General features: G+C 38.6%; 1 protein-coding gene across 1 annotated transcript; it reads right to left on the reverse strand.

The window, feature by feature from the left end:
- Positions 1–1,575: 1,575 nt before the first annotated feature.
- On the reverse strand, positions 1,576–13,197 carry kbtbd2 (kelch repeat and BTB (POZ) domain containing 2). The gene is made up of 4 exons (XM_007260018.4): positions 12,448–13,197; positions 9,094–9,593; positions 7,387–7,552; positions 1,576–6,363 (listed from the first exon to the last, which is right to left on the reverse strand). Exons 2-4 carry the CDS (start codon positions 9,267–9,269, stop codon positions 4,801–4,803), a joined length of 1,905 nt encoding a protein of 634 aa, XP_007260080.1. The 5' UTR covers positions 9,270–9,593; positions 12,448–13,197; the 3' UTR covers positions 1,576–4,800.
- Positions 13,198–14,958: the final 1,761 nt, after the last annotated feature.

Below are 14,958 nucleotides of genomic sequence, written 5' to 3' on the forward strand. Positions count from 1 at the left end.
ACACTTTTCACGGGTGGGCGGGGCTTAGAAGAAGGCGTTCCCCTTTAATCTCTATTGGTCACCTACCCTGAACCCTCGTCTGAGACAGACCACGCCCACCCCGCCAGCTTCAAGCGCTCTTCCAAACATGGCGGAGCGAACGGGGTTCAGCTCACAGCAGCACCAACAGGTACTTTTCCAATTAAATTTCATACAGACGTTATGTTTAATGTTATATTTCTTTTTTAAGTAAGTGTTTAACTCTATTAAGATGCTCATGTTAGCGGGGTGTGCTAAATATCCATGCTTAAATTATACTAGTTAGTTAGTGAACACTAACCTACCTAGTCAGTGAGTTAGCTAGTTTACCTAGGTCATCTGGTCAGTGAGTTAGCTAAGCTAGTTAGGTTACCTAGTCAGTGAGTTAGCTAGTTAACCTAGGTTATCTGGTCAGCGAGTTACCTAGCTACTTAACCTAGGTCATCTGGTCAGTGAGTTAGTGGGTTAGCTAAGCTAGTTAGGTTACCTAGTCAGTGAGCTAGTGGGTTAGCTAAGCTAGTTATTATGCCCCAGGGTAAAGCCAAGTAAGTGCTGGTTAAGGTTAACTAGCTAACTCACTGACTAGGTAACCTAACTCACGGTTAATCCGTGTAACGTTAGCGCTGTTGGGCAGCATAAACTGCTAACCACTAGCACTTAACGGCTAATGCTAATGCTCCAGTCTTAGAGTTGGAAAAATCTGGAAATCTAAGCTTACTGTAAATAAACGGAAGTGCTTTACTCACCCAAATAAACTGTTTTCAGGAGAAATCTGTGTAGATTAACTGCCAGCACTCGTTTAACTTTAAAATATTTTTTTTTCTTCAGTTTTGTAGACTTACCTTAGCTTTACTTAGCTTAGTTAACCTAATACAGATGCCCTATAGTGCAGGAAAACATTATTCTGAACCTGTGTTTAAAGCAAGTTTTTAATGAAATGTATAATCAAGTTTAATATTTAAAATCATTATATTGACACTCATTGATGACATTCTTTTAAAAGACTGGTGGTGATTGGTGAGTGATGCATAAATCTTTTCGCCTAAAATGAGTCAGTTAAGGCAAATCTTGTTCTAAAAAGGATAATAGAGCCATAGTAAATCTTCAACTTCAACTCAAGTGCATGTTTTTTGCAAGTTGCATTAGATGCATTTTCTTATAGCCACCTCCTGCTTTAGCATCAATCCCAATGTTGGGACAAGGTTTGAAATTACAATCACCCAGACTTTCCTTCTTGCAAAAGCCCTAGACCAAACAAAGTCATTAAGTTTAGTGAGACTCTTGTAAATTTTCGAGAGCGGAAAGCTCAAATCTGATTGGGTGCCTGAACTTTTTGCATTGTGCTCCTTTCAATTTTTTAATCTACAATGCACAAACTAAAATACAAAAGTCTTGCTCACAGTTTTTAAAGTGTCTCATTTTTTACTTTTCTATGTAGTCAACTGTTCACTCCACCAGAAACTCAGACCATGAGAATGGAAATATGTACAGACTTTGTGGAATGAAATACTGAATTATACTTATATTGTAATTAAGACAGACTTTGCAGACTACAAATATTTTGGTATGGTTTTTAATAAATTAATGTTCATTCAAAATACAGTGCCAAAAAAACAGGATGCAGTTGAACATGCTAGTAAAGAATCTGCTGATAGCACCTGTGCTCAAATGGTTATGGTACGAGAATCCCATCAACTCCCACCCCTTCCCAACTGCTAGTGGTTGCTGGAACATTTGCCATAGCAACAGGCTTGGGCGTGTCCTCTTCCCCCCCTAAAAGAATCAATCAGCAGCAAGTCCCCTCAAATCTGACCAAAAAACAAACTAACAGAGAAAAGACAAAATACATATACATACCCAGTCTTACTACAGTAATGGCTGATATTAAATAATATAAAATATACTTAATACAAAATAGACCTGATCATTGTCCCCCACACTGCAAGGTGTTTATGTGAAGGAGACAATACTTCAGCAGCTCACAAATATGTATAAAGTCAAATTTAATTGAGCGCGGCGATGGGTATGTGAGCATGTAAGCCAGATTATTAGAGATACAGAAGAAAAAAAAATTCCAGCAAACCCAACAGAGGAGATGATGATGATGATGCCGTGCCTACTGTATAGAGGGATCTGTAGTTTTGTAGAGGCAACAAGGATTGGAGCTGAGAGATGCATGAAATGAACAAGTGAACCACCGACTGGACCAGCAGTCAGCTCCTAAGAACCTAAACACACTCACCTACACGTGACCCGTACACATGATTACACTGCATTCTATGGTTAGTAAAGATGGGACAAACCATGTAAAAAGGCAAAGAAAGAATAAAACAGGATGTTTGGTACAATAACCTTTCTGCAGACATGTCACTGTATCGCCAAAATGCCCAAATAAGGAACTCCTGAGTCCTAGCATAATGCAGACATTGCTAGATCCACACTAAACAAGTCTATAAGCAAGTCACCATCTGTTAACATTAAATTGACATGCAAACCATAGTTAAAGGAAAAAAATATGGAGTGAAATGGACTTAATGTAGTGAAACATGATGGCAAGCACGAACTTCTGTCAAACTTTGTCGAACAGACTACCTTCGTTTACCCCCAGCATTCTGAAATACAGAGCTTTTAGCTGATGCTTTCAACAAACAAACAACGCTAGTGATAAGGACAGTGTTACCCACATAAAGAATTCGCCATTTTTACATCATTAACAAGGTCAATCTCAGAACTTCATTGGTAGAATTCTAATGGCTTTGACATAAAAAAATGCACTGATAACTTTGAGAAAAAAAGACTATTTATACACACAGTACCTTGAGAAATTAAGTCACGATAAGTCGACTGCTGAGTGAATAGGTAGGAAAGGGGAACAGATTCCATTTCCACTGAATTCATTTAGCAATCTGTCGACTTATTGTGACTATCGCCCGGAGAACTAGCTCAAGGTACTGTGTTTATAAACACTTTTTAATAAACTGGCTGTGCACTTTCAAATTTCTCAGTGTCTCGATTTAAATGTAAGGGCCCTCAGAATTCTACCAATGAAATGCGGAGCTTCTTTGAGCATGTTAAATAATAGCAATTTCTTTGCATGTGCGCCACTATGTTACTATTATTAGCATTGCATTAGCCTGTTGGGAGCATCGGCTAAACGTGCTTTAATTCGGAATGCTGAGGGTGAATGGAGGTGGGCTATTCAACAAAAGTTTATTCTCGTTATTACGTTTCACTACACCTAATGTCCATTTCACACCAGATTTCTCCTTTAAGTGACTTTGGGAGATTTAGTGTGGTGGAGTTATGCACTGATCAGAAATAAAAAACCTAATCCTAACATTGTATAATACTGAGAAATGTGTGTAACATTAACTCTTCTGAGACATGAGACTAGTTTAAGTAGGCCCTGGCCATTGTATACTGTGGCCGAGATGATGCAGTTCCATTGAATAAAAGTAGTAGCCTTACTAGAAAAGGAACTCAGTTGCATGCATGTAGCTTTAAGTAGTAATAATTGTAATAGCTCACATTTCGACTACTGTGTGTGTAGGGTAAGCTTTTGTACATTTCAGTTTAGTACAGCATTTAAAAATTAATGGGTTTTTTTTCGTCATGCACAAATCCAGCTTGAATTCAGGAGTCCCTTATTTGGGTATGTTGTCAAAAAATAATACAGATAAAACAGTATTTCACTGCTAATGCCAGTTAGCTGGCAGTTAACCTTTATGTCATCATAATCAAAATCAATACCATCAGTTTCTTAACATTATCACATTGTTCAACCAAAAAATGATTATGATGATTACAGCTAAAGTGTATAATGGTTATGGTACAAGTTATCAGTGGTGACTCCTGGGGCAGCATGGGCAGGTTGGGATTGGAGGTTGTGGTTGACTGGGTGGGTCTTACTTCATTTTGCACAGTACGTATTTTTTTTTAAATTCCTAATGGAAGTAAGAACACGAACACCCTGCTATGTTAAATGATTCTCACTCTTTAATCCTCTCAGAACATCCTACTGGAAGTAATTTGAAGACTTAAAGAAAGTTCCAGAAAACAGGTAAGCTAATGCAGGAGTGTCTACCTTAGTCCTGCAGGAAGGTGGAAGCCGAGCATGATTTAGGGCTTTCCTGGCTCGAACACACATGATTCATGGAATTAAAGGAATACTCCAGTGTGCTCAGCCTAATCTCAGTTTTCGGCTTTTACAGGACAATTACTGCTGACAATCATGTCATGCCATGCCAGTGCTGCGCTTATAAGGTTTCGTTTTATCCAACTTGACAATGCAAAACGAAGAACAGTTTTAGTACTTTTGACTTATTTTCCCCCCAAAGGCTTTCTGGTATTCAATCTAATTAGGTGAAACCAAACTTCAGACACACATCATTATGGTTGTACTTCATCCCTCTTGACTAGTCAATTCTTTGAAAGAACCAAATATACATATTTACAGCTCTGTATTACAAATACGGTTACCTCAATGAAGTACAAAACTATGGGTAACATTACTGATACAATTTCATGAATGTCCAGCAAGTTCTTCGCAAGTTAGAACATATTTATAATCATATTATTTCTTTGGACTGACTGGAGACTACAGATGCATCAGACGGAGAGTAAAATGGAGTATTCCTTCAGTAACCAGGTGTAATCGGGTGTGTTTGATAAGAAATGATTTTGAAGAGAAACTTGGTGGAACTACAACCCTTAAGAATTGCAACTAGTTACCCTGGGCTAGGGGGGGAAAAATGCTATGATCTCAAAGTTTGAGCTCTAAGGCTATACATGCGGCAGTGCTACCATGTCCCTGTCCCTGTCCACTTCAAATTCCTCCACTCCATCCGGGGAAAAGAGGTAGGTGGGCGGTTTCCATGGTGACTCTTCCAAGCAGGATGGGTACAGTTTCCCCACAGTGCAACGGAAGTCCTTACCCAGGTCCCACAGCACGCGCTCAGAGACAGGCTGCCGCAGGCACCACCGGTCCAGCTCCAGGTTGTACTGGTAAAGGGCGTATTTTGCACGTTCGTTAAGGTGAGTTTCACGTATAAAGATGCATAAGGAATTCAACAAAACTACAGCACGAACGCATGGATCAGAGTAGCGTTTAGCTGGGATGTTGGCAGCCATCCGCCATTCGTTCTTGTTCACGTCGTAAATCTCCACAGTAACAGAAGAACCATCAATAGTGCTCGTGGGTAGCCGCAAACTGGAGTTCCCCACGACATGAAGGCCACCTATGTAGAAGATGAGGTCACCCAGCGCTGCAGCAGAAGCAAAGCAGCGGCTCGTCTGCCGCATGGCCATTTCCACCCACGTGTCGGCGTGAGGGAAATAGCAGTACATGAGGTCGTGGCTCATAACGTAGACACAGTCTCGGGCAGCCACGGCTGTGCTCCAGCTCCAGGCACAGGGCAGGGGGCTAGTCATGCTCCATTCATCTCGCTCACAGTCATACCGTTCAACCGTGCGCTTATTAAGCTCTCCGCCTACGTTATCACCACCAATAGCGTATATATGCCCCTGGCAGTACACCAGGGAAGGTTTGGTGCGAGCACAGAGCATGGGCGTCTTGGCAACCCAGGCGTTCTGCTGGGCATCCAGCCAGTAGAAACTGTCAACAGAGCAATATGCAGCCTGAAGCTTGCCACTTTTGCTGCCATGGCTAGCCAAAGCACTTTTAAGAGGTACCTGACCACCAGCAATAAAAACATCATTGTCCGGAGTGACCAAAGTACCAACCTTCTGCAGGTCTCCCGGCGGACTGCTTAGTTTGTAGACCTTCTCAGCCTGCGGACTGTAACACACCACAGTGTGACGAGGACCGACCACTATTGGCTGACTGTCACCGGGCGACTCAGCTTCCACAAAAATGAGCATCTCTTCCTTGGTCATCCCCAGCCTTGGCTTGAAGAACTTGGGCATGGACTTATAAAGACCCTGCACCACCACTGATTTATCATTAGGAGGAAGGCCCTGGAACCAGGCACGCTGCGTGACTTCAGAAAGCGCGTCAATCCGAATCTGGCTAAGGACAGACGACAGGTACTGCGAGCGGGCTTCCATGTTGTACTCCAGCCACAACATGGCCGCCTCCCGCACCGTCTCCTCTTTCTCCACATTCAGGTTGTCACTGCTGAGCAGGTCTAGCAGCAGCTCGTGGGAAAGCTGCAGGAAGGCCTCTTGACGATATACCACTGGGAACTTGTGCTCCACCATCCGCTTCGCGCTCTGCTTTAACTCATTACAGCTGAACATATCGCCAATGCTCAGCATTCGCACGCAGTTATCTGCCGTGATTTTCTTCACCAAGTAATCACGACACTGCAGCAACACATCCTCAACCTAAAAAAAAAAAGAAAAACAGGAGTGACATGCTGTGAAAAGGCATAATGTGACTTTTAAGATTGTTGTGTAATATGCAATATACTTGATGCCATCAGGTTGGCCTCTATTACTAATACACTTGCTACAATATGGCAGGTAGGGGTGGGAATCTTTTGTACCTTACAATTCAGAGGTCTGCTGTGCAATTTTAAAGAGTTTTTTTTTTTTAAAGTAAAGTATCTGTAATGATCCATAATAAATCCCGCTGTTAAATATATTTTCTTTGACACTTGTAAAAAAAAAAAAAAAAAAAGCATAATTGTTTAAATAAATCAAATGATTATTACAAAAATCTAGGGTTAATATGGTGAGGGTAATATTAAACTAGCTACAATTAAGAAACAAACAAATAAAGTACTAAAAAGTATTATAGAATATAATAGTATCAAGCATTATGCATTTTATTTATTTCAGTGTAGTTTTGATGCTTTTTATAGGAAAATATTTTTAATGTTAATCTGGGAGTTTTAAAGGGAGAAATAAACTAAAAATGTATCTGCATATTTTAACCATCCTTAGAAATCCTTCCTCGTGCTATCAGCTGTGTGTGTGTGAGAGAGGGAGAGTGTAAGAGATCTAGAGAGTGATAGAAAATTACAGAGAGACAGTTTGGAGGACAGTGTGGATGAAAGTAGTAGATGGCTCGATATATTGCTAGATTAGCATTGGTGCTAAACATGAACAGCGTGACGGAATGAGAGGAAGTACATAAGGAAAATGAGAGATCATACAAGCATACTAGGAGATCAAAATGCATAGCTATTGGCAGGTCCTAATTGATTTTTGGAATTTGTGAATTGATTCAGAATTGCCCACATGTGAATTAAGATACATTTAAGAATCAAATATTTTCCCCACCCCTTATGGCAGAGCTACAAATATGACTAAGCACATATCAGAATTTTGTCTGTGTGCATAAATATAAAATCCAAGTAACATGCAGATAATACATGCCATATGTAAAAACAGATATTTACAAACCTGTAGAAAGCAGGCTGTTTCATACAGAGGTTCAACAGTACTGTCGCTGATGGCCAAATTGCCTGTATAAGCATAGGTGATGATTGTCTGCAGAGTGACAGGATCCACATTCCTCAGATGAACATGTGACTGCTTACTTTCACTTAAACCGCTCATAAACATCGCTCTAAAGATAAAAAGAAGATGAAAAGAAATTGTGAATATTGGTGTATCTACCCATTAAAAACCAATAAAACAAGGGCAGGAAAATTTATCAACAATGACATTCAGAAATAAAGGTGTTTTGCTATGCTATCTGCTTATTGTTTAACAGAATAAGCAGGATTATTTCCTTCTAATTTAATTAACATTTAAATTAGTCAGCTTTTAATTATTTTGGATGAAAAGAAAAACAGTAGATGTAAAACTGTTAATATGTTAATAAATCTCCACTGTAAATGAATAAACAAATTGATTTAGGTTCTAAAATATTAAAACAAACTCTGTCTTTGTCAAATGAAAGAGTGTGCTGGTCTACATAAGTCAAGTCTTCTATTTGAAACAAATTGCCATTTGAAAAGATTTTCTTTTACATGTTGCTTCCTGCTTATTTTTTTCCTGAGATATAGTCATTGCTAACCTTATGTAACCCATTCCTCTATAGGTTCATAGTTTCCCATTTAACAGTGAAACACCAGCACTTTGAATGCAGTCAGACACTATAATACCTCCCCCCATTTCAGTGTAACACAGTCTGTCAGAATGATCATATAAACATTACAAGTCACTGGTGTAAACTGCAGACCAATTTTATAACATAACAGTTGTCTGACTCCTAATTATTATTAATTATTATTATGGTAATAAGTATTTTCTACAGTCTGTAACAGCAGTTCTCAAACATTTTAGAAAATGTACCACTTACAATCAATCTAACACATGCAAGCAAACTAAGTGTGAATGATATGGACAAAAAATGCAAAATGTAATAAAGCTGTTGGATATCTAATTAATCGATTAATTAATCAATTAATCGATTAATTAATGCTATTAAAATGTAAACTCCAAATTCCAGTAGAAATGCTGCAAAAAGACTTTCATTTTGAAGTTCTTGACATTTAGATAAAAGTAAGAAATTCTTAAGACCCAGAGATTTGGAAATCCCCTAGTCCACACATGCATTTTCCTGTATAATCTTTCGTTTTTGATACTTTATAAACATTTATTTGGTGATGTACCACCTTGGTGTGCTTCATGTACCACGAGTGGTACACGTACCACAGTTTAAGAACCACTGCTCATATAAGCATTCAGTTCATGTTGCTAATGGTCATCATGTCTGTGACATTATCTTCTCTGTGGAGTAATCAGAGTATAATAATCTGGCCAGTTGACCAAATCCAATATTCTTAAGCCAATAAGGTCCAGAAACTTGAGAGATCATAAATACTGCAAAATATGAAACAATAAGCTAGTCAGCTCCTCAGGTTTCACATGGCATGCTATTTGACATAAATGTCATACAGCTCGAACATATAAACTTCAGTTAAGTGAGAAAGTTGTTTGCTGCATTTGTAAAGTGAGTAAACTGCAGCTGAAACATGAAAAAAGTTGCTTTGTGATACAGGCCCCTGCTATACATCACGGCATATTGCCACACAAAAGAACAGCAGGAAATACTATTCATCTCTGTAACCGACAAGAGACAAAGACACACCTACAACTCACCTGAAATAAGAGCTGCATGTAGCCAGAATCATCTTGTGGCAGGGGAACTCATTGTCTTCCACCAGCAAAGTGATGTCCGTCAGTAATTTCTGCTCGTAGAAAAACTTGAGCTGTTCCAGCACAGAAACAGCATACTCTGTGTTCACCGGACGGCAAACTCCTGCCTCCGACATCATTGCAGCCCATGAGTCACACCCCAGCTTCAAAAACTCATCCAACCACCGGCTTAACCGGTCCCAACAACAAATACAGCAGCAGAGGGGAAAAAAAATCTAACAAACAACTAAAATCCCTGCAAATCTCAGAAGATAAACCTTAAACTTTTATAGATTTATAGATGCAGATGCTTCTTATCAACATGATAACTATTTAGAAGGGAATGTGCTAAGAAACTGAATGTGTTTGGATACTGAAGAAAGGTAATGAAGACTTTTTCTTCAGTTTGAGGTAGCGGCGGAGAGAGGTCAAAGGATTTTACATCAGTGCTACGTCCAGTGTATCTGCAAAAAGGAGAAAAGAAAAAGAAAATATCAGTACAAACTTCCCATACATATAGTGTACACAGTTATTTTAAACAGTTTGGGTTGGTAATAGAAAGAAAACGTTTAGATTCAGAGATCAGTGTATATTTCATTTATAAAATCTGACAAAGCAACTTAGTATTTAATGGGTTAAACAGCACAATTTACAAGCTCTCACATAAAAAGACCAGAAAGAACCACCAAACCTTACTTAGCCACATATAAGGTTACAGTGCTCCACACTACAATAATGCTGGTAAAGATGATGCACCTAATTGTGCTTACACACAGGACCAAAAACACATTAGCCTTGCCCATGCTAGGATGCTAAGATGCGAGGACTACCGTTTGAATTATAGACTTTGCATACACTACAGGACCATGATATTCTGGGAAGATACTCCAAACTTCAAACTCCTCACACTCCAGTGCCAATTAACTAAAATACCCAAATATTACACCAGTGGCAGACTTGAGCCCTATCTGGACAGGATTAGTTTCTCAGGGGGACGTCAGTGAAATATTTCACACTTCTACTCAGTGACAAAACTCTGAAAACTGAATACAGACTGCAATAAAAAAAAAAAAAAAACAGGAAGACCAGTGAGTTTTTTTTTTTCAGTAGCTCCTCCATTTCCACTCGCTGTTGTGTTTACGTGGATCTCTGTGGCAACGCACACCCAAAGTGTAATTACGGTGCATGGCAATGGACAAATAGCTATTTCATTAAAACATGAGGTGCCGAAACTCAGAGATGCGTGTCCGGACGAGACTAAAGTTACAGGAGGACCAAAGTTCAGCAAAAAAACAGTAGATAATTCAGCCTGTAATTTTTTCATCACATACATGGTCGTTCTAGACGGGAATAAAATCACTGAGAATCCCCCGTAAAATAGAAAATGACCCCAGCACCCCCTGAGAAACTAATCTTGTCCTGATAGAGCTTTAGTCTTAAATAAATAGTAAAAAATTAAAAACTGCACATTATGGGGCCCACCAGGGCTTAAAACGCTACAATGGACCATGTATAATCAACAGAATACTAAAACATGATAGAATAGATGTAACAGTGCAAAACTTACAAATATTCAATTTGTTTATCTTGTTGCGAGGAAATCTATAGAGGTATATAGGAGCCCACTAAAGTGGCTTCAATTAAAAACTTTCATTCTTAAACATGTAAGGACAACAATTACAAAAAACTAAGATCATCTTTTTTGTAAGCATTTCCCAACCTCCCTAAAACAATAGAATTATCCTCATGCTTCATATTTAACAATGTGTGTTTCCAAAACATTGGAGTGACCTGGAAGCTATTAAAAAGACCAGCATCTAAGATTACCAGCATCTTCAATCCAGTAAGTTTTATATAATCAAAGACTGACAGGCTGGTGTTCAAAAAAAGAAGCCCCTGCTGCATATATATAGAGAGAGAGAAAGAGAAAGAGAGAGAGAGAGAAAAAGCTGAAGAGTGTAAACATTAGACCTTCCTTTGCAAACCTATGTAATTTGAATTTTTCCATAAATGCTATAAAAATTAACCTAAACCACCTAAAATAGTAATCTATGTTCTATTGCACAAGTCTAAGATCAAAATTAAAATATGTTACTCGTTTTTCAAATTGTTTTTTTCAAATTCAATTCAGTGTGCATTAATAATATCCTTCGACCTACAGGATTAATATATTTAAGATTTTTTGCACATTGTATTAGAGACATGATTATTAGAGAGTTGTACCCAGGACAGATTCTGAGTTGTGTGAATAATTGTGAAAGCTTTGACCGCTTGGGTGTTGTTTTTCTATTTTACACGAACAAAACACTCATAAGGTGAGTGGCGTTTTTACTTCACAAAGCTGAGCTACAATTACTCCAGTGTGTTTGTTTGTTATGCTAGAGGAGGGGAAATATAACGGTATACCGCCCCGCCCATGTCTTGGTGTCAGTTTTACAGAATTTGACAACCAATATTCTTCAACACGGGTTTACCCAATTTATTTGAGTAGAGCCACCATGTTAAGTAAGGAAGCAGTAACTTTAGTAGGTCAAATTGGCGAGTCTTAAGGGGTTTAGAGTGGACGTTTCAATAAATATACCGATATTTGACACCATGCAATAATGCATTGTCCCACCCCTACCAAAGAATGCTCAATTCTCCCAGCCAGAACGTTTGAAAAGCCACATTCAGCAGTAACGGCTTCAGAACATCTTCACTTTAGGGAGAATGAGTGATGAGAGCCCAAACATGCAATGACATTTAAGTCCTTTTTGAGCTGAGTAAACTTCTGTTGAGTAAATGACTCCACACCATGGATGCCAGGAAAACACCCTTAAAACTGGTCTAGTGATACCTCTGCCCAGAGTATCTAGCTAATGTTACTGTTGCAACAGTAAAGTGACTAGTGAAGAACTTAAATGACCAGTTTATTAGAGCCCAGTTCGGCATAAAGGTGGTAAAGGTTTTTAGATGTATAAAAACCTTGTATCTATCTATTTATCTTAAGCTGTGGGCTAGCTATCCTAACCCACAGCTATCCCAGAGTATCTAGCTAATGTTGTAACTTAAATGACCATTTTATTAGAGCCCAGTTCTACAGATCAATGAAGAGGAGAGACATGGAAGCCTCATAAAGTCAATATGGTAAAGGTTTTCAGGTGTATAAATACCATGTATCTATCTATTTATCTTAAGCTTAGGGTTAGCTAACCTAACCTAGCTAGCTTTGGAAGGTGCCATCAAAGCTTTAGCTGTGTGCTGTGTGAACTCAATTCAGTCATAAACAGGAGTTTCTCTGAAGGCCTAGTGAACAATCACTGTGCGGCGGCCCCTTACCTCACTGCTGCAATCCTCAGCTCCAGGAGCTCTGCGCGGAGTATCCGGGTGATTTAACAGCTATCAGGCCAGTTTAGCCGTTCCAACCACCTAAATTAGTTCACACACTTTACTATAGACACCAGAAATAAAAGCAGCTTCCTTCTCCGGCTTCTGTTTCTCCTGCAGTAAACCTGCAGCCGCACATCCACACACTGCGCTAGCTAACAGCTAAGCTAACTACCTAGCTAACGTTAGCTAAATAATACTGCAGAGCCGTTAGCTAGCCAAAAGCCTGCAGTCAAGTTAACCTAGCTTAGATATCTAACAAGATATCTAACCCTCGATACGTTTAAAAGCTCCACTAACAGCTAACCTATCACCACTGTGAGTCCCAACTAACCGTTAACACACCCTACACCACTCATCCTGATACCCGCCGGGCTATCAAAACAGGCTAGCTATAGCTAACCTAGCTACTGCAGATTTCGCCGCTTACATGCGAGCTAGTCATCTAGCCTAGCTAACCAAGCTAAGCTAACTTAGCTAACCTCCTTACTTACAGCCTGTTAAATCCTGAACTTAGCCGGCTAACTCCTTATAGCACAGCGATAACTGACCAGGATTAGTCCGAGTCTCAAATACAGGTTTACACCATAAAATCCGATATCGATAAACTAATAATCCGCGACCTTTAGCTACTAAAGCCTTTACACTACAAACTGAGCAGTCGCTGCTCCGGAACGGAAGTGAGCCAACTGGACGCGGGGACTCGGTCGACTGAATCTCCCAATAAAGAATCGGTTCTTTTTTTTTTTTTTTTTTTTGCACTGGTCTGATCATTGAGAATCAACTTCATAGAGCTGATCCGAGTGTTGTTTTGGAATCAGCTCTCACCTTCATTAAACGTAGGCTAACTTTTATGAGAAAATAATTAACATTTAGCAATTTACTAAATAAAAAACAAACAAAAAATAGTAATCATTGTACTAATTGTTTACATCTAACGTTAATCATATTCTGCCATATTTACAATTCAGTCCTTTTTAGGTTTTTAGTTGCAGATCTCCACAATTATACCAACTGTGTTTTCCAATGTATTATTTTATATTATTAATTTGATATTTGACTGGCCTCTCGTTGGTGTAGCATAGTGTGCTTGCCCACCCAAGAAATCAAAACCCCCGTCGACCGAAGCTACCAAAAAAGAATCGGTTCTTTTTTTTGCACTGGTCTGAACAATAAGAATCGACTCCAAAAAGCGGAATCAAGCGTTATTTGGAATCAGCCCTCAGCCAAGGGGGGGTAAAATTCAGTAATTTACTAAATAAACATTTATTAAAACAAAATATTAAAAATCAGGACCATATGGTCATATTCACCAACAGAAATGTCAATATATTTTATGTGTGGAGCCCTTTAAGTAACATCCTGTAGAAAAGTAAATAACTAATGCATGGCCACCACTTAAAGTGTTGGAATATGGCGGTAAATCAGTGTCACTAGAACCTGAACCAAAAAACATGATTCTTGAAAATAAAGGGTGTGAAATCTGGTGGGCTATCTATTATTTTAAAACTGTTCTAAACTTAAATTTAAATACCTGATTTTTTTATTTAAATATCTAAATATTTTAAGGTAACAATTTCAAGAACACCTAATTTCACACCTTTTTTTCAAGAATTATGTTTTTTTGGTTCAGGTTCTGGTGACACTGATTTAGCTCTATACTGGAACCAGATCCTAAAGCATATTTATGACTTATTTGCTCATATTTGAGACCCATGTTGTGGGGACACAGTTCCAGTTGTGGGGACGATTTAAATTGGCTCCTTTTGAACCTCAGTATGATTTTTTACAGAATTTTTATTTTGACATTAAATAAAGAGAAATTAAAATAAGTTATATCTCACTAGGATGAGGTGAGTTATTTAAGTTTAAAATAACTCAATTCTCTTTAAAATCTTGTTAAAGGTCTTGTGTGAATTAAACTAAACAAATGTATCACTGTTCACTATATAGCATTTACTACATAGTGGAACTAGGGACTAGGGAACGACCAAACAACTACCACGTTGCATTATATACTGGTATACAGTGTAAGTTCTAGAGTACACCAGCTGTACACCACGTTTTGCGCTGCAATATGTGTGTTTAATAGTGCAATATATAGAGAATAAAATGTATTATTGAGATTTCCAACAGAACTAGAAAATGGATGACACTATATAGTGCACTATTACTGTAATAGGGAGCGGTTCTGAACGTGACTTTGTTGCGCGTTACATTTACCGTAATTTCACGCGTGTACGCGCATACAGATTTAAATTGCGAGTTTAACTCCTTACTGAAAAGCTCATTTACTTTATTTGTGTTAAACTTTACTGTATATTGTGTCTGTTTAACGTTGCGTACAACAGGTAAAGACTGTTAACTTAACAAATAAAAAAAAACGTTTTCTTTCACTGACGCCTCAATATCTCAATATCAGGAAAGCCCTCAGCAGTAGAGTTGGGCAGGTTAATTGCCTGG

The sequence above is a fragment of the Astyanax mexicanus genome, chromosome 15 (genome assembly GCF_023375975.1).
Source record: "Astyanax mexicanus isolate ESR-SI-001 chromosome 15, AstMex3_surface, whole genome shotgun sequence".
Classification (NCBI taxonomy): domain Eukaryota; kingdom Metazoa; phylum Chordata; class Actinopteri; order Characiformes; family Acestrorhamphidae; genus Astyanax; species Astyanax mexicanus.

What these genes read in the sequence shown, in the direction of transcription:
- kbtbd2 (XM_007260018.4), bottom strand. Translation starts at nt 9,269, where the DNA reads ATGATGTCGGAGGCAGGAGTTTGCCGTCCGGTGAACACAGAGTATGCT. An exon ending in ACATGCAGCTCTTATTTCAG is followed by an intron (nt 7,553 to 9,093) that starts GTGAGTTGTAGG and finishes TTTTATCTTTAG; the next exon opens with AGCGATGTTTATGAGCGGTT. An exon ending in AAACAGCCTGCTTTCTACAG is followed by an intron (nt 6,364 to 7,386) that starts GTTTGTAAATAT and finishes TTTTTTTTTTAG; the next exon opens with GTTGAGGATGTGTTGCTGCA.